Source organism: Xenopus laevis, chromosome 1L (assembly GCF_017654675.1).
Source record: "Xenopus laevis strain J_2021 chromosome 1L, Xenopus_laevis_v10.1, whole genome shotgun sequence".
In the NCBI taxonomy this organism is placed as follows: domain Eukaryota; kingdom Metazoa; phylum Chordata; class Amphibia; order Anura; family Pipidae; genus Xenopus; species Xenopus laevis.
This window is the reverse complement of record NC_054371.1, coordinates 83,179,268-83,200,466: the sequence shown is the minus strand read 5'-3', so window position 1 is coordinate 83,200,466 and position 21,199 is coordinate 83,179,268. Positions and strand designations below refer to the sequence as shown.

The 21,199-nt window shown below is 36.9% G+C and overlaps 1 protein-coding gene across 4 annotated transcripts in view; it reads left to right on the top strand.

Annotated features, from left to right (window-relative positions):
* ccser1.L (coiled-coil serine rich protein 1 L homeolog) overlaps positions 1–21,199 on the top strand; it is a 460,655-nt gene that overhangs the window by 164,404 nt on the left and 275,052 nt on the right. For all 4 annotated transcript variants that reach the window (XR_001934832.2, XM_041590814.1, XM_041590811.1 and 1 more), the window contains exon 4: positions 17,328–17,418. Coding sequence is in view for 3 of the 4 variants with exons in the window: in XM_041590814.1 (XP_041446748.1) it covers positions 17,328–17,418 (91 nt within the window). In the remaining variant the exon portion in view is untranslated. The remainder of the gene's footprint in view (positions 1–17,327; positions 17,419–21,199) is intronic.

Genomic DNA, 21,199 nt, shown 5'->3' with positions numbered 1-21,199 from the left:
CACATACTCTCACACACACACAGCTTTCCCTCTCTCCAGAAGCCTCCAGTGCCATGTCATATCGAAAGGCACTAGCAGTGTTATTAGCTGTTAAAGGGGCATGCTCTCCCAATAACCCTGCCCCCCTCTTCTCTGTCATGTCCAGCATATAGTGCACAAGCTTCTGCCTGCTGTCTCACTGCAGCCCCCCTGAGGTTCCCCACTAACCTACTAATGAACACTCAAATCCCTAACTGGCACTTGCATATTTTTGAATGTTTCTATGGGTGTTTTTTCATAGCACCTTTTTTATGCTTTGAGAGGGCAAAATCACATTTGCTCAGAATATTACAAACAAGCTCTACATTGTTAGAGGATCTCCTATCCACTATACTACAACTGTTTATTCAATAGAAAAAAAGGCTCACATGTTGACAATTTCTTAAAAACATGTCTGTGAGTTTTTACATCACCTCTGGCCACCAACAAATAATTTCTGTGTTCTTTGTATCCCCCATTAATATGAATAAACTACAGAAGCAGCAGAATACGATTTTGGTAGGGGAGGCCGGGAAGAAAATTATTCCTCTTTTTGATCACACTTTTTGGCCACGCCTTCCAGACTCCACCTATTTTATGCCATGCTTTTAAGGAAAACCAAACCATAGAAGTCAGGGCAACATTTTGCTACTTTGAAAACCGAGGACAACATGATATTAAGATTATTAATTATTATGGCTGTTTGCTGGGTATGGGTTATAAGACCTGCCGCACACAGGCCCGGATTTGCGGCAAGGCCACATAGGCCCGGGCCTAGGGCGGCAAAAAACAGGGGCGGCATGCGTTCCCGTTCGCGTCCCCGTTCAACTACACCAGCTGCGCCGGCGTTTTTTCGCCGGCGCGCTGGGAAGGCAGGCGCTTGGACCGCGCGGCCGCCTGGTCGGACCGCGCGTCCTAGGGGCGGCCACCTGGAACCAATTACTACATTTCTGCTGAAAAGCAAAAATTGATGGAACATGGAAGCTATATACCGGTTTAGTGAATTTAACTTCTTTACTTACGAGAAAGAGAGAGTTTTGTGAATTTAGCAATTTGGAGTGCACACAGGTGCTACATACATATATCCATGGGTGTTAAGACACTGTTTAGTATGGTCTAGCACAGTGAACCCCAACCAGTAGCTCGTGAGCAACATGTTGCTCCCCAACCTCTTGGATGTTTCTCCCAGCGACCTCAAAGCAGGTGCTTATTTTTAAATTTCTGGTTTTGTTTGCATAAAAACCAGTTGTACAGCCAAATAGATACTCCTGTAAGTTGTCAGTCCGCATAGGGGCTGCTAAATAGCCAGTCTTTGCCTTATTTGGCATCCTCAATAACTATTTTCATGCTTCTGATGCTCCCCAAGCCTTTTTACATTTGAATGTGGCTCATGGGTGAAAAAGGTTGGAGACCACTGGTCTAGCAGCACTCACTGTCATGGAGATAATGTAAATATCCAGCACATTATACCAACTGAGAAGTTGTTAATGGGTCCTGACCTAAAGCACTATAAAGAACATTATATATAGTAAGAAGCACAGGGCACTGGTAAGTGCACAAATAGGGACCCATGGATACCAGCACCACAAGCAGTAAGAGGCAGTGAATACTGGCCAAGCATAATATGCAATTAAATAAAAAATACATTATACAAGAAAGCAGTGAGCACAGACACTCAAGCCTATTACAAGTATGAGATTGTAACATCTCCCCAAGCAGTGCCTCCATTTATTGCCCAGCCAGAAAAGCAAAGTACAGTATATGTAGCTTTAGGCCCGAAGCACTATGTAGGAAGAAAAGCCATATAGTAGCTGCATTGGTAATATTGAAAATTCTAATTTCTTTCATGCATGGTGGTTATGCTGGTATGCTGGAGAAACATGGTGCTCCAGAATAATTAGTAAACGACTCACCAAATAGTGAATGTGGTCTGGGTGCTCCAGCCTCAGATCCCAGCTTTAGGGAGCAGTACAGCAAAGGATACATAGAAGTAGGGATGCACCGAATCCACTATTTTGGATTCGGCGGAACCCCCGAATCCTTTGCGAAAGATTCGGCCGAATACCGAACCAAATCCTAATTTACATATGCAAATTAGGGATGGGAAGGGGAAAACATTTTTTATTTCCTTGTTTTATGACAAAAAGTTACGCAATTTCCCTCCCTGTCCCTAATTTGCATATGCAAATTAGGATTTGGATTCAGTTCAGTGGGGCAGAAGGATTCGGCCCGAATCCTGCTGAAAAAGGCGGAATCCTGGCCAAATCCCGAACCGAATCCTGGATTCGGTGCATCCCTACATAGAAGCAGAGCCGACCAGCACTCAAACGGATCCACAGGACCAGAGAGGATCAGTTAAAAAATACATTTTATTTATACAAAGTTAAAAAATGTATATCATCTCCATCCACACTACGCGCTTCGCACCCACTTAGGGCACTTAATCATGGGTTATGCTGGTTAGACACAAATGTTATATTATAATGGGACAGTTGTACAATATCTCAAATATCTATCAGCATAATAATTATACATATACCTAGTAATTTAGGTTGAAAAAATACACAGGTCCAACCTTTTAGACCCTCTGATACCATAATACATTGCCCCCTTCTTGATAGTGCCACTAGTTATTAGTCTTGAGAACTATGCCCTATATTATATTGAATCAATAAAATATCAGCAAATAGCTACATGCTGTTCCCTGTCACATGTCCGAATTGCTATGTTTTTTCAAAAAGAAAAGATTCAGTTCATGACTTTTAATACATTCCACCCTATCGCTGTAATGAAATGTATTCTGGGTATTCCCCGACACTAGATGGCAGCGTCTGTCTGTACGTGTGTATCTATATATATCAAGACATATGAACACATGACAATATGTCCTATTTTCTAATTTGAATAACATCCACCACCCTCTCCTCTTTTTCAAATAGTTAGAAATTGCATTCATATATAGAAATCACACATTTCTGCATTTCTGCATTTTTATATTTAAAAACAGAATTTCACAGTGCGGAAATACTTTGAGACTGTAACAATACACGCAAATGTGAAAGCGAAGGATACAGTGTGAGACATTCACTGGCAATGAAACAGGTCATATCTTTATAACTAAAGTTTTTAACCAAGGTCAGAGTCTAGAGAAATCTTAGATTAATTCCCCTGTAGCACAATGCAAAGCCAGACTTTTTTTTCAATATATATATTTGATTTCTGACGGAGACAGGAATAGCAGCACACCTACAGTGCTAATAAAGTATCAGTTGTAGCACAATTCACTGCAGTCCTATTTCTGACAAGTAAATTGCCCTGACAAGCCAAATTCCAACTTGTTCTCTGCAGAGTGAGAGATCTTGATTTAGAGACCCAGTGGTTGCATGTCAGGTGTCTGTGTTCATGGTTCAACTATAACATCAAGTCAATATTTATATCCATCGCTCAGCAGTTTTCTAAAGGAGTTATATTAACCATTAATGTAGCTGTTATAGCTTTTGTTTAAAACAAGGCAGATGTATTGGGAGTAAAAATACACAATCTGCCTTAAGCTTATTTATTGGAAATTAGTCCAAAACCCTAATTATACAGGTACTGGACCTGTTATCCAGAATGCTTGCGACCTGGGATAACAGATCCTTCTGTAATTTGAATCTTCATACCTTATTTAAACATTAAATAAACCCAATAGTCTTGTTCTGCTTCCAATAAGGATTCATTTTATTTCTTAGTTTGTTCAAGCACATGGTAATATTGTATTATTACAGAGAAAAAGCAAATCATCTTTAAAACTGTTGATTATATGCATAAAATGGAGTCTATGGCAGCCTTCGCGTAATTTGGCGTTTTCTGGATAATTGGTTTCCGGATAATGGATCCCATACCTGTATATTTAATTTTGAGGGTAGTTGTAATAAATGTTGCAAATGTATAAATGGCCATCAATATATCAACATAACCTTTCTGCACCCAAAGCGGTGTAAACATGTGCTTTAAGTGGATTGATAAAATACAAATCATTACATTTACTCCAGCTCCAGCTTGCAGTATATAACAACCAACCAGAAGGCAGAATTTTGTGAAATCTGCTTTCAAGCACTCTCTGGGGCAAATTCACTAACATCCAAAAATTTGACGAGCGACGGCTTTGCTCACAGCGCAACACTTTTCCAGGCGTAGATTTGCCAGGACAATGCAAATTCACAAAAATCCGAAGTTGCATCCAGGGTGCCGAACGCTGGCGAAATTGCACTAGCGTTACTGCGCCTAGCGGATCTAATTTTTGCCCGCATTAGCCCCTTTAGTAAATTTGCCCCTCTCTATTTTTCCTTCTTTCATACTATAGCAGTCTATCAGAGAAATGCTAAATTCAAAAGTGTCACAAGATAAACACGTCACTAACTTAAAGGGATACTGTCATGGGAAAACATTTTCAAAACACATCAGTTAATAGTGCTGCTCCAGCAGACTTCTGCACTGAAGTCCCTTTTTCAAAAGAGCAGATTTTTTTATATTTAATTTTGAAATCTGACATGGGGCTAGACATATTGTCAGTTTCCTAGTCATGTGACTTGTGCTCTGATAAACTTCAGTCACTCTTTACTGCTGTGCTGCAAGTTGGAGTGATATCACCCCCTCACCCGGCAGCCTAACAACAGAACAATGGGAAGGTAACCAGATAACAGCTCCCTAACACAAGATAACAGCTCCCTGGTAGATCTAAAAACAACGCTCAATAGTAAAAGCCAAGTCCCACTGAGACTGATTCAGTTACATTCAGTAGGAGAAATAAAAGCCTGCCAGAAAGTAGTTCCATCCTAAAGTGCAGGCACAAGTCACATGACCGGGGCAGCTGGGAAACTGACAATATGTCTAGCCCCATGACAGATTTCAAAACTGAATATAAAAAAATCTGTTTGCTCTTTTGAGAATTGAATTACAATTGTATACATAAACTTGGCAGATGTTTGTATTTTATGTATTTGAAATCGTAAATTAAATGTATTTATTATCACAATATAGGACTAGCCTGCTAGTGCTTTCGGGGTTTCATCAAGTTGTAAAGCATAAGCTGACATTACCCCATACAGGAGGTTCTCCTCCGCTGTATTATGGCCAATGGCAATCTGAGAAATGCAACTATACGATTGTGTGTGAAGCCAATTGTCTAGTGAGGGAACTTTGAAGACAATACTAGAGAAGAAGATATTTACGTCCCTGTCAACATGACATGATTCATATTATCACTTCAGGGTGGCTATGCCTTAGCTTTAAAAAATCAATGCTAGTTGAACAATGCACAGAACATCTCATCATTTTTCAGATGTGTCCAGTATGAAAGCAGCATGCAGCATTCATTCGATCATATATACTTATAGTACTTTGTTATCAGTATACTGTTAAAATGTATAATGACATGTTCACAATATTGTTCCGTCCAGGATTGTTCTAAGACCCCTTTTCAGTAATGACTGTATGGGGCAGATTAATTAAGTGTTGAATAGTAAATTAGAATTTTTAATGTTTTTTTTTTTGCTGTCAATATTCACACATTCGATTTTTAATCCCCCAATTTGAATGTAAATTCGAATGAGATTTATCACACCTTGATCATGGAAACAGTTCTAATTTGAATATTCTCCATCGAAAACCTGCAGAGTTTATTTACAGGTTAATGGCAGAGGTCTGTTAAACCATTTAAATATGTTAATTGCCTTCGTGACGTTCAGGTTCAGTTTCTAATTCCATTCATATTCTTGCATTTTAAGGATTGTTGAAAATTATTTTGTGCATAATAGCTATCTCTGAGGCTTTATCATGAGGACATAAGGGTAATGTCATGGACTTTAATGGCAATTGACTCTGTACACAGGGTACTTTTGGCCCAGAAACACTCAAGTATGTTCTTGAAATTTGCCACTATGTTTAAACTGACAGTTGTCTTTAAATTCACTGCCTGCCTGTATTGTCAGTATCAGACAGTACTTAGCATTTTCTTAGAATGCGAAAGTGCTGTGTTTGGCATAAGCATGTGAGACATGGCAGATAGAGGATATGACAGTATGTTTCTGATAGCTCTCCTCTTTGTGGTACATCCTTTTTGCCACCTAACATCAATGTTATAAGCTCAGCTCTGACAATGACTCATTTCAACTCATTTAAAAAAAATATTGTACCCCCTACTTTATAAGGATAGTAGAAGTCATTAGATTTAGAATTAGATGTTAAAGTTACATGTGCTGGAACATATAGTCATGGGAATGCCTGGTAACTTCTAATACAGTATCTAAATTTAGTCGTTGGTACATTGTTTGCTATATAAAAGCTGAACAGCTCATTTAATTTGTTATAGTTTATTATTCTGGTATGCTTACTGATTTGTGAATTCTGTTTCAGATGTTGTTTCAGTTGTTGTGTCTCTGAGGCCACAAAATGTTCATTTCTGTTGGCTTTAGCAATGCTTGTCAGCCGGGACTCTCTTTTGTCAACCTTCATTAACTTGTTCTGGATTGATGAAGATGCCCATAACTGGTCTGATGTGGTGTAGCTTGTTGTAGTGATTTTCCTATGACATTAATAGTGACAAAATTTGGCTTACCAACCTCTCCCAAGAGCTCAATATTGACCTATTGTTCTGGTACTAGTTAGCCACATGATATCTGTTCATGCCATGAATCAAGAGATGCAGAAGGAGTATCTTAAATCAAGATTATCGAAGCTGAGGGGAAGTCTAGTTTCCTTCCTTATTCCTCAAACAGTAGCACATCTAAATGTGAAGGTAGAAGGATAGTATATTTATACAGATGCATAGCTGTTGTAATACCTTTGCAATAGACACATTACTTTGCTATTTCACCAGTACCTTCATTTATGTGGACTGTATTGCAATCTATCACCTCATGAGCTTGGTGTTGAGGTTCTTCAACAAGATCACTCTGTTTTACTTTGACAGGAAAGGCAACAGTAGACTCGGCGAACTGCCACAGTGGTGGAAAAAAGAAAAATATATTAAAATCCAATTTTCTTTATCAAAGAGTGATTCACTGCATTACACATCAACCCGCTATTTACTGGTTGCCATGGGAACAAAGTCTATTCAAAAAATATATGAACATCGGCACTTCTGTATAATAGGTATTCTTCATTTGCTTCAATCAGGGGTCCTGCCATTTTATGTCATTTGTAATGCCTTTCTCGTCTCGTTTAGTCTAAAAATTAACTATGCATGTTCTTAGTGACACCATTGTGAATAAGAAAAAGCATTAAATCAGCAAGCTTAAGGCTATTCTATAATTCACAATGTGAGAGGTTTTTTTTTTTTAAAAAAAAAAGTCCATCAGAGTACAGTGTGAATATGGATGCATTTCAAGCATACTAACTACATCATGTGCCCACAAGGCAATTAAGTATAGAACTTATTCAGGTGGCTTCTCGTTCCATTTTTATTTTGTTGTTGAAATTCAAAACAACACAAGTTGTTACCAAAGATCTTCTAAGGATGCATTACCTGTAATAGTAATAATCATAATGTATTGTCATAACATTTATATATGTGTTCTTTTGATGTTAGCTGGAGGCAAGTTTCCAATTTGAACTATATTTACTGAGTAATAGTAAATTGTTTCTAGAAGAATGTTAATACTAGTTCAGTTGGTGTATTTGTTCCTTCTAGTGCAGTGCAAGCTGAAAAGAAAATACCAGAACGAATAAAAAAAAACCACGCCTGTTACAGGGAAACAGCCATTTTCTTTCATTTTTATACACAAGTTATGGGATCCGTTATCCGTTATACACAGTTATGGGATCCGTTATCCAAAAACCGGTTATCCAGAATGCTCAACATTACAGGAAGGTGATCATCCATAGACTTCATTTTAAATAAAATAATTACAGTTTTTAAACATGATTCCTTTTTCCTCTCTAATAATAAAACAGTACATTGTACTTGAATTCAACTAAGATATAATTCATTTTTATTGGGTTTATTCAATGTTTAAATCATTTTAAAGTAGACCTAAGGCATGGAGAACCAAATGGCAGAAAGATCCCTTAAGTAGATTTAGGTCCATAAATATTTGGACAGAGACAACTTTTTTTCTAATTTTGATTCTGTACATTACCACAATGAATTTTAAATGAAACAACTCAGATGCAGTTGAACTGCAGACTTCAACTTTAATTCAGTAGGTTGAACAAAAATTTTGCATGTGAGTAAACTAAATTATTAAAACAATCCATGACTGAAAAGTAATTGGACAAATTAAAAAACTGAAAATAAAATGTTCATTTCTAATACTTGGTTGAAAACCCTTTGCTGGCAATAACAGTCTGAAGTCTTGAACTCATGTACATTACCAGATTCTGGGTTTTCTCCTTTTTAATGCTCTGCCAGGCCTTTACTGTGTTGGCTTTCAGTTGCTATTGTTTGTGGGCCTTTCTGTCTGAAGTTTAGTCTTCAACTAGTGAAATGCATGCTCAATTGGGTTCAGATCAGGCGACTGACTTGGCCATTCAAGAATATTCCACTTCTTTGCTTTAATAAACTCCTGGGTTGCTTTGGCTTTATGTTGTGTTGTGTCATTGTCCATCTGTATTAGGAAACACCTCCCAATCAATTTGACTGCATTTAGCTGGATTTGAGCAGAAAATATGTCTCTGAACACCTCAGAATTCAGAATGTTTTATAGATGATGTGGTATGCTTTAGATCATGATGAAATCGCCTTTGAGTCAATTGTCCAATTACTTTTGAGCCCGTGAAATGAAGTGATTGTGTTTGAAAATGGCTTTCGTTCCTCACATTTTTATGCAATCTTTTGGTTCTGAAAGTCTGCAGTTCAAAATATTTATGGACCTAACTGTATATAGTGCTCAAAAACGCCACAGTGGACCAAACCATATACATTTCTTCACTGCATAAATACAGGATGATATTTTGAAAGTGGGGTGTAGAAGAAGTTGGGACATAGATAAAGATTTCTCATCAGTTACATTGCATTCAAACTGAGAGCAGAGCAGAAGTTTTCTGCAGATTGATTCTCTGAACTAACAGTGTACAAATATATATATGAGCATAGAGGAGGGGCATATAATTACTTTGACTTTCCATTCAGCACTTTCTAGATGTCACTGCTCTCCACACATTCCCCATTCTCTTCACCATTTAATTGTGTAGTCAGGTCATGGGGATGGACATTGGGTCCCCCATTCTGGTCCCATACCTGTTTTGTAAAAAAAAGTGTATTCATTGTTTTGCTAAACAACCATAATTAGATTGGGACTATAGATTTTTCAATATAAAGAACCCCCTGTAGCTTTAGATAGACTGTTGCCCATGTTTTTTGCTTTAAACATTACTGCCAAGGTAATGTCCTGCCCTATTTGTGGAGCTGTCACCCTGAGTGTTGAAACAGAGAGAATATCAAGAGTGATCATTCAAATCTAGTGTTGCACATCTGGGCATAACAACCAGTTTCTTTATAAGAGAGCAACCAAATTAACCAGATGCAGTTCAAGATAGGTCATTTTACATTTTTTTCTGAACATTTTAGCTCACATCATTTTTTAATCTTTATAAGACATATCTATGTTTTAACATTTTAATAATGTTTTAATATTCAATTTATTCAAATTTTATCTTAACAATGACTGCAACTGCACCAACATATATTTGCTTTCACTTACAGATATGCAAATACTCTTAATTCTAGGTTCAAAAAGAGCAACGAAAAAACAAAAACTTTTTAGACAGGCAGAGAATTGAGAGTGTATACTAAAAATTATTTGAATAACTGCACTGCAACAAAAAACTGATTGCCCAGGAAATGAATATTAATTTCTTATATTTTTGATAATCCTGATGGCTTTTACACAGGAAGCCCACATAATGGCTGGTATTTTAGTTCTGCCATCTATTCCATAAGCAATATAGTTTTGTTTATTTATTGATTGGTAGTGTCAGAGTCTATTGGAGTAGGTTGATCTCTGTGTCTGTGGAGGCTAATAATAAAGAGCCTTGTCCAGACACTTTAGTCATGCTAATAAATAGCCTGTGCTTTTATTTTGGAGGCTAAACTTCCTTAAAGCTTCATTATTCTGTATTATTGCCAAATTCTGTATTTGAACTGTCCACCTTGAAGTAATTTCATGGTATCCATTTCTTATAAGATAAGATCTGTAAACACGCCAGTTATGTCTACCATAATAGAAATGTACTATTTTATTCCTGTTATGAAGGACACAGTGATATCTGTAGCTTCAATGGAGTACATTTTGGCACCATCTGTTGTCTTTGTACAAACCATATGCAGGAGTATGTAATGGTGTTCATCATTTGCCCTCTACTGCTCTTTCCTACAGAATAAATGAAAAGGGGTGTGTTACTATAATTATAAATTATGAAATGAATGAGCCATAGAGCACTAAACAACAGAATGCATAGATTTCTTTTTCTGAAAACAAAGGTAAAGTGTCCATGTTTTATGACAGCAAAATAACCTTTGAATTCCTGGTCCAGTAGACTCTCCATAGTGATATGAGTTTTTTTTATTTATTGGGACTAAGAGCAGTTGTAGTTCTGCTACTGGATTCAATTTAAAGACCTGTAAAATGTATAGTGTATTGTTAGTAAAATCATAGAAGATGGCTTGCTCTGATCTAACACTCTAACTTTCCCCTGTTGATAAATACATTTCTAAAAATCCCTTAGGAATGAATGAGAGTGGGTACATTTTTCTGTGGTGAGCTCTACTCTCAAATTTTGATAAAGCTGCCCCTAAGGATTACTACAAAGATTTCATCAGGTTTATATAATCTAGCAGTTAGCTAAATACCTGAACTACTTAAGCTTGAAAATGATGTGGGCACAGAGCTCTACAAATGTATAATTCTAATATACCCTTGCCACTTAGATGTGTCTCATGTAGTGACTATTAGTGATGGGCGAATAAATTCAGCAGGCGCAAATTTGCTTTGAATTTCCGAGTTTTGCCGCCGGTGAAAAGTCAGCTGCATCGAAAAAATTATTCCGCCCATTGAATTTAATGCATTTTGCCAAAATCATATCCTGTATGCAGTAAATGCATTAAAGTTGTAAAAAACACTGGCGACTTTTTTTTTTCTTTTAAGCGGGATTGCCTTCAAAAATCCAATCTATTAAAAAATTATGTGTGAGGAATTTTCTTAAAACTAATTTGAGGGGCATGCCACATTTGTTTAAGGGTGGGCTCATGTCTAGGGCATTAGAGGATCTCCTCTGTCTTTATTATGGCTCATTGGACATGTGTTTTAAAAAGTGGCCACATCAAGCATTTGCACCAACATTACTATTAAAGACATCCATATGACTTTTAGGTACCCGCCCTATTCAAATTAACCTAAGCGCAAGAGTGCTAGGGAAGTTTAGGTATGAAATGCTTGCCTAGAAGAAACAAACCCTTGATAAAAAAAACCTACACCCCTACCATACATAGACCCCCCTCCCTCCCCTCCCAGCCTAAATGCCCCATACTCTTTACTGTCCCCTCCATGCAGATTCTGTCCAGCGGAGTTCATGGGTGCAATCTTAAACCGATTCGTTAATCTTCGGAATGAGACCGGTGCTTCCGCAATTTTCGTGAGTTTCGCGCATGTCCAGTTATCGAGAGACAGAAAATTTCTCCGACTGCGCATGCTTTGCTTCGCCAGTCTCATGCCAAAGATTACCAAAGAGAAGAAGATGACACCCGTGAACTCCGCTGGACAGAATCTGCATGGAGGGGTAAGTAAAGAGTTAGGGGCATTTGCCCGGGGGGCAGCTAGGCTGAGGGGTAGGATGGAGGGGGGGTCTATGTAGGGTAGGGGATTTTTTTCATTAAGTGTCTGTTTCTCCTTTGAGGTATGAAGATCCAAACTACAGAAAGATCTGTTATCCGGAAAACCCCAGGTCCTGAGCATTCTGGATAACAGGTCCCATACTTGTTTTGATAAATTCAAATATGCTCTCTAAAAAGCTCTGTATCTATCCACAGTAATCCCCTATCTCTGTACTTGGTAAAAATGAAATAGTCTTACTTAACCCTTTACCGCTTGGGCCAACGTATTTCTTTACTGACCTCTGAACAGAAATGAAATCCTAATCAAATAAAAATTAATCTCTGCACATGTAACATGTAATTGGTTTTATACCTGCCAAGTAACAATATATCTTATTAGCTTTCATGTTCCATTTCCCTTGCAGTATTTTACTTACAGATTTAATATAACAGAAAAGCTTATCTTTCATACAGGATTAGGGTTCATTGGCCTAGAAAATATATTAGTGGACACTGCTCAAGTTGGTAGTTAAATTACAAGGAATTTACTGTCATGGCAAATGCTTTGAAGCTGAGTGAATATATTATTGATCAACCATCATTTTAAGAGATGATGCTGCTTAGAAAATTCAGCTTATTGGAAACAAACATTTTATTTTTGTGCTCTGAAGCATGAAATATACCTTAGCTACCAAAAGAAAGGTACAAACTATAGAGGATTATACAGGAAGTCATAAGGTACTACTGTGTATTCCATTGACTTTAGTCTTTAGCAGGGTTATTGAACAGAAGGTCAATAAGCTGGGTCGGTGCCTTAGAAACTGAGTTAAATCCATAAAGTAGTGCTTAATAGACCAAGTTGTACAATGCAATAAAGTTTTACTATACTCGTGACTAAACTTGTCTCTTGAGAGCTCAATAAAAATTAGGCCCTCCGAAATGTTTTATTAGTTCCAGTCACAGTGGTCAAGAGAGCAAATTACCGAAGTGATTTTTGTTTTTCTTCAGATGTCAAGACTTGACTTTTTAGCAAAGGAAAGCTAAGAGCAATTTAATAACCAACGGCATTTTTTTGTGCCTGTTATCTATTTCTCTAAATATATTTACCTCGATTTTATGCTCAAGTGGCGCATCAGACTCATTTTTGTCTCACAAAATCCATATTATGTCCTCCGGAGTGAATAATAGTCCTTTCAATATATCTACATACAGTGCATTAGTATTCAAACCACTTGTATCATAAAGCCTTGTGGAATACCAAGGCTCAATTCCCTGTGAATAGGAAAGAGGAAAATAGAAGCCGTGATAAAGCAAAATATGAAGTCAATGAGATGAAAACTGTTATTACTTCTGTCTCTGTATCTCAAGAACTCCACTCATTAAAATACTGTTTGCATCTGCCCACATTTCGGAAGCATACATATACCATACACACTTATTCGGTTTAACCTGATCAAACGCCATTTTTCTTGTCTTCCCACTCGTATTCTGCTTGAGTGCCATTTGGAAACTGATCAATACCATTGTTATTTCTGCGACTCCAGCTATTGTACTGATGGATTGGGAGATGACTAAGATGTTATTTTGCTGAGGAAGTTATACAGAAATTGACTGAAACACTGAAATATCAGTTTCCCTCACAGTCAAAACATTATTTTAAATGCCATGTAGTATTTTATGTTATACATACTGAAATACATGCATTGCTATATAGCAATAGTCTAAAATAGAATAATCTAACTATTCTAAAATAGAAATCTAAAATAGAATAATGCTAGAAATGCTGTATTCTGTATACTAAATATAAACATGAACTTACTGCACCAGAAGCCTTATTAAACATATGATTTATGTTTTCAAAGTAGGCCGCAGGTGACTGTCATCTTGTAACTATGTTAAACATCTCTTCAAGACCAAGACTACACACATGCTCAGTGTGGTCTGGGCTTCTGTTGCGAGGTTAAGCTTAGGGATCATCATAAATTATGAAAACAGCACAAGTCAAATAATTTCTGCCATAGAAGCTGATACAATAGCAGATTAGTAGTCAGCACAACTTCAACTCCCTTCTTTGGCTGGGTGCACGTCCTCCAATGGCCACTTCCCACTGGCAATACTGGCAAAAAAATTAGTCCAGCACCCACTGTTTAGGTTAAAACGGCCTTTATTGGACCAAGGGCATTACAGCAACGTTTCAGACCAACTAAAAAAAGACCAGTTGGTCTGAAACGTTGCTGTAATGCCCTTGGTCCAATAAAGGCCGTTTTATCCTAAACAGTGGGTGCTGGACTAATTTTTTCGCATAGAAGCTGATACAGCAAGACTGATTAATAATCAGAATATGCAGACTGCACTGGGTCTACGGATACAAATCTCTACACAGTCGCCGGCTGCTCTGCACGGAAAAAAATAAAGCTGCTCAAGTTCTGGGAAGTCCCTACCCCTGCCATTTGAAAGTATGATCAGTTCCCTGCAGAGCAGTTAGGGACATCTGAAGTTTCCTATCCTCAGCAGTCAGAGCAAGTAAAACAGGGAATTTCACTGCATACAATCAGGTTTCTTATAAAAACTGTACACATTTTGTAATTGAAGTATATTGTAAATTAAGATGGGAACAAGCCCCTTTTGTTTATTGAGTCAGAATAAATGTTTTGAATGTTTGATTAATCAGCTGTCTTGGATCAGTGTTGGACAGGGGTGTCCGGGGCCCACCAGGGCTGCCACATCAAGGTCCCCACCCCAGCTGCAAACCTTTTCAGTCACTGGCAGCCTCCACTAAAAGGCCCCCAATCACACCTCAACCATTTGTGCCACCTTGTGTATTTTCTACTTCTTCCATGTGGCTGAGAAAGGGGGGGGTTGGAGTGGAGCACCAAAGGTATCAGGCAGGGAGCTGGGAGTGGGTCTGGATCGGCTGGGTCTCTCAAAGGCTGGGGCCCACCAGGTTTTGGAGTACTGGTAACTAATTTTGTTTGCAGCACTGGGGAAGTGACAGATGATCTTGTATCAGTATTTTATTTAAGAGGCCCAGGTGAGCTCTTGACAAACTTTTGGCTTCTGTTCGGCTAACAAACTTGTATTCATTTACTATTTTAGTGGTTCATCTTCATTCCTATAATATCTATGACATAAAGTAAGATCTTGCCAAGATGGTTTCCCAACCCCATCTATTCACAACCACTGTCTTAAAGTTTCAACATGCTCTTCTCCTGTGTTTTGCCACTTCTTAAGTAATGGTCGGTTGGTCCATCATATGCTATCCATTCATCCATTGGGCATTGGTAATACAGAAAACCCTGGTTGCTTGTGAATGGCTGCAGGCTACATTGTGCTTATCAGAGAGCAGGGCAAATCCCTCACTCAGTGGCTGTACTTTGTAGCTAGATATAGTTTTTTTGCATTCATCATAAACAAAAATGAGATATTAAAGGGGTTATTTGAGATATTAAAGGGTCAAATTTTTGAGTTGTATATACCTAGAATGAACTCAAAACTCTTATGGTTTCTAATTTAAGAATAAACTAGAATCAGCAAGTTCAATGTTAAAAAAACTTGAATCACTCGAATTGAACGAGTTTTTGGCCAAAACCCACAGATAAAAACTTCATCAAGGCTATTAACATCTTCATATGGTTCAAGGGACCTCTGCCATTGACTCCTACATGACCTTGACAGGTTTTAGATGGTGTATTTTCAGGGTCGTGGTATAATACATCTCAAAAAAACCCTCAAATTTTTAGTTTTTTAACCTGAAACTCACTGAGGGCAGAGGACCAACTTCGGGTAACTCACAAAAAAATAGGGGGCGTTGACAGCTCTGCAAATATCTTCATGTCTCAAGAATTATAATTGTGGCTCTTATGCTGTTGTTTGACAGTAGCAAATTACCAGCACTTAATTTTACCAGGAGCAGCATTGTGCTCTCTCCTCTAGCATCATGGATCCTCCTAGACCCCTCTACTGACATTGTGGACCCCCCTCCAGCACAAAAAGGTGAGCACACGCGGTGGTCAGCGGCAGAGGGGTCATCCCTGACTGGACTTTACATATTCTGCCAAACTGATCCAAACAGTGATCCACTCAATCAGCTGCAAAGTTGGTGGGCTAGCCTTCCATGTGTAACCAATCACGTATAGGTTCTTTTTTACAGAATACTTAAATGGAAAGATTGCTATAATATAAATAATAAACCGCTACAGGATTGCCAGTAGACTGCAAGTAGAAATAGTCACAGGACTTACAGAAAAAAATCACTACACTATTTAAGCACAAAAGTCACTATACTTTGTTTTAAGCACAAACATAAATATTTTATGTGATAACTGCATCCCTTTCACAGCAAACACACCAATTAAATATTCTAATGTGTTTGACACTCATGTACCTGCTGAAACACTTCACAGAATACTAAATAGCCTTGAGGCCTGATAGTTGTATAGTACTTTTCTTTGCAGGTTATTTTATGAAAATGAAATCAATTTGCATCTCTTCATCTACATCCAGCAAAGAACAGAGACTAATTTGTATCGTAGGTGTATTTTCAAATCCTTTATGAGAATGGCATATCTAGAAAGATGTTGTGTTAATGAAATAAATGTGAATGTAATGTCAGAGGAAATACATACACTAATAACTGGCTATTCAGCTTTATAGTTAGATATATCATTAATGACGTGTATTAGTACTGATTAAAATTATGTTTCAGTTCGATAATTTGAAAACAATGTTTAATATGTATTTTTTTTTTTTAGAGTTATCTGATAGTTATTGGTCAGTAGTTTGCATTCCATGACAGCATGCATTTTTAAATTCCAAAGTGATTATAAAATAAAGACTTGGAGCTGGTTTCCATGACACATTCTAATCATCACTTGTGTACAGCAAATCTCTGGATCAATATTCACTGTGTTCAAGATGTGTAGGTGTTAGTGATATTGATAGCATTAATACTGCTCCCTTCAATTAGTTACCATTGTCTGTTGACACAATAAAACAACACATTGATGATTATGGTCTAATACTCCATAGCCTTTGCAGCTAGCACCACCAAAAGATTTTGTTGTTGTTGTTGTATACAGAGTTTTAAGCTATTTTGAAAGCCATATGGTTGTTACACAAACAAATCTTTTTATATTTTTATGTGTTTTGTCTTAGAATAAAGTGACCCAATTAGGTGCACCAAGGAATGTTTAAGATTGACAAGCGGTGCAAGTATTGCTCTAATTTAAGTTTATTTTACAATCCCAACTCCCACACTTTATCAGGAAATTTAATTTTTGATCTTGATTGGGAGCTCTCTGACTGTCCTCTTCCCAAACCATGTTTTTAGAGAGTTCATTCACACAGGAGATATTTCTAAAAAAATATATATATATTTAGCATTATTTATTTATTTAACATTATTTCAATCATTATTTCAAAGATTAAATTATACTTAGCACAATTCTAGAATCTTTTGTATATAAATGTTATATATTTTACATAAAGCATACATTTATTTTGTTTTTTCCCCTTACAGGATGTGTTAAATAATTTGGGATCTTGTGAATTAGATGAGGATGATCTCATGCTTGATTTGGAGTTTACAGAAGAGCAGAATCTCCGCAGAGGTAATGAACTGTTATAAAAGAAATGCAAACTACTGTATCGTTTCTGCTGTGAGGGTTATGCATTTTCATTAAGAAGAATGAATGAAGCACTTCTAATAAATGGGCAGATTTCGTATGACTCATTTTGCTGGGTGACTGACTTGTAACCTCATAGTCACACACTGGCAATCCACAGTAAGCTGTAGACCTTTACAAATTGCATTTTTACATACATTTACATTCTACAGAGATATATAAATATAATCGTTATGTTTAATTGGATGACAATAGCTTATTATATGAAAATGATACTGTATTCTAAAGGAACATCTGGAATTCCATCTGCAATCACAAATGACCAGGGATGGGTGTTTTTTTTCATCTTGTTTCGCCGCGGAATTGACGCCCATAGACTTGTATGGCGTCGTGCGACAAAAAAAAAAAGACGTGCATCAAAATTTTTTTGACACCCATAGACTTTAATGGGCGTCTGTGACATTTCGCCAGCGGCGAATTTTTGATGAAACGGGTCAAATTCGCACATCCCTACAAATGGCAGTGCTACGTACACAGTGTTGCTTTTTGAAGCATTAGGGTAAAGCTGTGAACCCCTCTGCAAAGGGTATACAACCATGGAAAGAATACTCCATGACAAATTTCATAAATAATAAAATAAAAAATAGGCAGACTTCTCACACTTGTTTAAAGGAACTCAGTCTTTTATTTGACAAGGAATGTTCCTTAAGTACTAAAACACTATCTATCTAGTAGGTCCCTTTAAAAAGAATTTAAAGTTTTGTTAACAGTTTAAGTATTCTAAGATAGTCTGCAACTGTACAGATATTTTCCTTGTCAATAATTCCTAGGCATCATTCTTAACCCATGGGGGGGCACAAGTACAAGAGCCACACATTGTAGAAGCACTTGCACCACCCTGTGCGATGCACTTAACACTGAGTGCCAGAGGAGGAGTTTTGCACTCAGAGACAAGTGAGGCATCAGGAGACCAGGCAGTAAGGACAGGGCCTCCGAGGTACGGGGTCGGGGGAAGTCGCCTAAGCGACTTCCTTCACTTATACAGCACTGACTACCGCAGTTTGTGCTGTGAAGGAAGCTGCCCTTGGGTTCACAAATGAGCCCTCATGTGTCTTACTTGTTTTGAAACTTTCCAGTTTGGTATTTATAGCCGTATTTAGTTCTAGGGACTCTCTCGGCCAGGCAATTTCTTTCATAAAAGACTGAAAGTTTAATGTGGAGTTAATAAAATAATATAATACTAGCAATAACAATCTGGTGTCAAAATTATTTCTGGTTTCATTTCAAGTTGGAGAAAGGTAGAATAGGTAAATAATTCAAAAATAATAGGTAAAGAATAGGTAAATACTAAATAAGAAAATGAAGTAAGGTGTAACAAGAAAATGTAAGAAGTAAATTCTAAACTCCCCAATGTGTTTTATATAAGAAAATAGGTAAGGGCACAACCACTACATTGAACAAAGGGGTGATTTGTAGCATTTACTACAGGGCTGGTTGTACAGCAGTTCCTGAGCCAGACAGAAAACTGCTGCAACCAGGAAGGAAATGCTGATTATCCTGGAATTCTGCTTTCTGCGTCTCATTTTTTCATTTTAAATTGACCCATTTTTTAAGCAACCATTATCACTGTATAACTTTAGTTGAATTTTTAATTGTTTTTAGTGCTTTCATTTCAATCAAGTGGTCAAATTATTTTTTATTATAACATATCCATCTAATTAAATACAGGAAATACAAATTCTTTTTTTTTTTATTGTTAAAGCATTCATAGCTGTTGGAAACTCATTTAAAAATCTCAGCTGTCAATGAAATATTGCCTGCCCTGCCTCTATGCCTTAGGCAACCAATTACTTTCACTTTCCATTCAGCCCTTTCTAGATGTCACTGCTCTCCCCACATTCCCCCAGTTCTCTTAACCATTTAATTGTGTAGCCAGTGCATGGGGATGGACATCAGGTCCCCTGTTCTACAAACAAGACTCTGAGATGATACAAGGCTTGCCTTAATAACAGTGTCCACAAAATATCTCCTGCCTGCTGGCTATAATTATGAGTTCCCAGACTGATGCAAACAGGATTCATATACTTTATACAGTGTAATTAAAGTTAATTTTGCTTGACAAACATGATAAAATAAGATTTGGAATATTTTTTTTGGAGACGTGTCCCCTTTAAATAGGCAACACAGAGTGCCATGGAGTTTCTGGCTCTATAAAAATGTCACAATATTCCTATGCCATAACATGAGTTTAAAGTATCGTAGGTATGGATATATAGTTGATATAAAGCCTTGAGCTATGTATTTACATGACCAGCTAGGTATTTACATCATTTGTCTTTAGGAAGGGTTTCTGCATTTGGGGCTACTCTGATTAATCCCTTGGACCATCCTAATGTAAAACATATTTTGTTATATAAAATATAAATGTGTTAGCCTTTTTCACTAAGTTTACTCACTGTAATCCTCTAGTATACAGTATTTCTATTTGGAGGAAGGATATTGGAAATGTTGTTTGACCAATCTAACCATTCTGATAAGTGGTAGCTTGTTCCTACCAGTGATAGAGCAATGATAATAGATCCAAAATAGCCGTGCAGCCAAATTGGGCAATTGCTGATTCTTCAGTGATTTTTTTACAGATTTACTAGCCTATATGAATACTACATATGTAACTGCCATTGACCTAAGGAAGTTGGCCTGGTTGTTACTTACCTTTTATGTAAAAATTCTGAAAACAGACGTCATTATTTAATATTAAAAACAAACATAATTGGAGCACAAAGTAACCTTTACTTTTGAGGCTTATAAATAAATAATTTTTGAACAAAAAATACACATGAATTACAATTGCTACTTTACATTTAAAAGCATTCTTTGAACGGGAAATAGAAAATTATAGTTTCTTTGTTTTTGTAACATAAAAGATTCAGACAATAATGCTTTTACCTTTTTCTTTCACTAATTTTTCTTGATGTACCTTTACAAACTGTTTGCTTGATTGACTATGCAAAATATTAGATTTTCAATAACTTCTGTACATTATGCTCGGCACACTTTGATTTAAGTTTGATTTATAAAGCCTAAAACCTTTCCAAGATTCTTCTTACTTTTAATAAGACCTTCCTTTTGAGATAATAATCTGTCTGGCTTCAGACATTTAATTTAATTGCACTAAAATTATGAGAACACTTCATGTATTTAAAAGGGGCTCAGTTCACAAGTGATCCAAGATCTTATTGGCAATTTAAAATCCGACAAATGTGTTGGTGATAAATAGGTTTTTTTTGCCCAAGAGAGTCTTGTCTTGTAGGGAACACAAGGCAAAACCAATAGGAAATCTTTACACTGTATTACAGTGCTTCACAATTTAACAAAAGACTTAATTGGATAACTTACATGAGGCAAATGATAAAATACATTAACAATAGATATGTCAAGATATGGAGCTATACATAAGCAATATGGGAAGATTTATTTTCAGATGTAACTACTTTATTCCTTTCCCTGATATACACAATAGGCACAACTCTGCTTCATTTTAACATTAAGAGTGGTCATATGAGGACACAATGATGGAAAATAGTTTTCTTTAAAAAACAAATGAAATGGAAAGATTGGAAGGTGCCCTATGGTAAAGCTTGGCAATTATAACCCCATAGGTTTGTGGTAGGCAAGTTATTTAAATATTTGTTTAAGGGATTGCATTGAAGATTATGTTCTGGAGAATTTGAATCAGCTTGGCTTAATGAAGGACAGATTGCTTTAA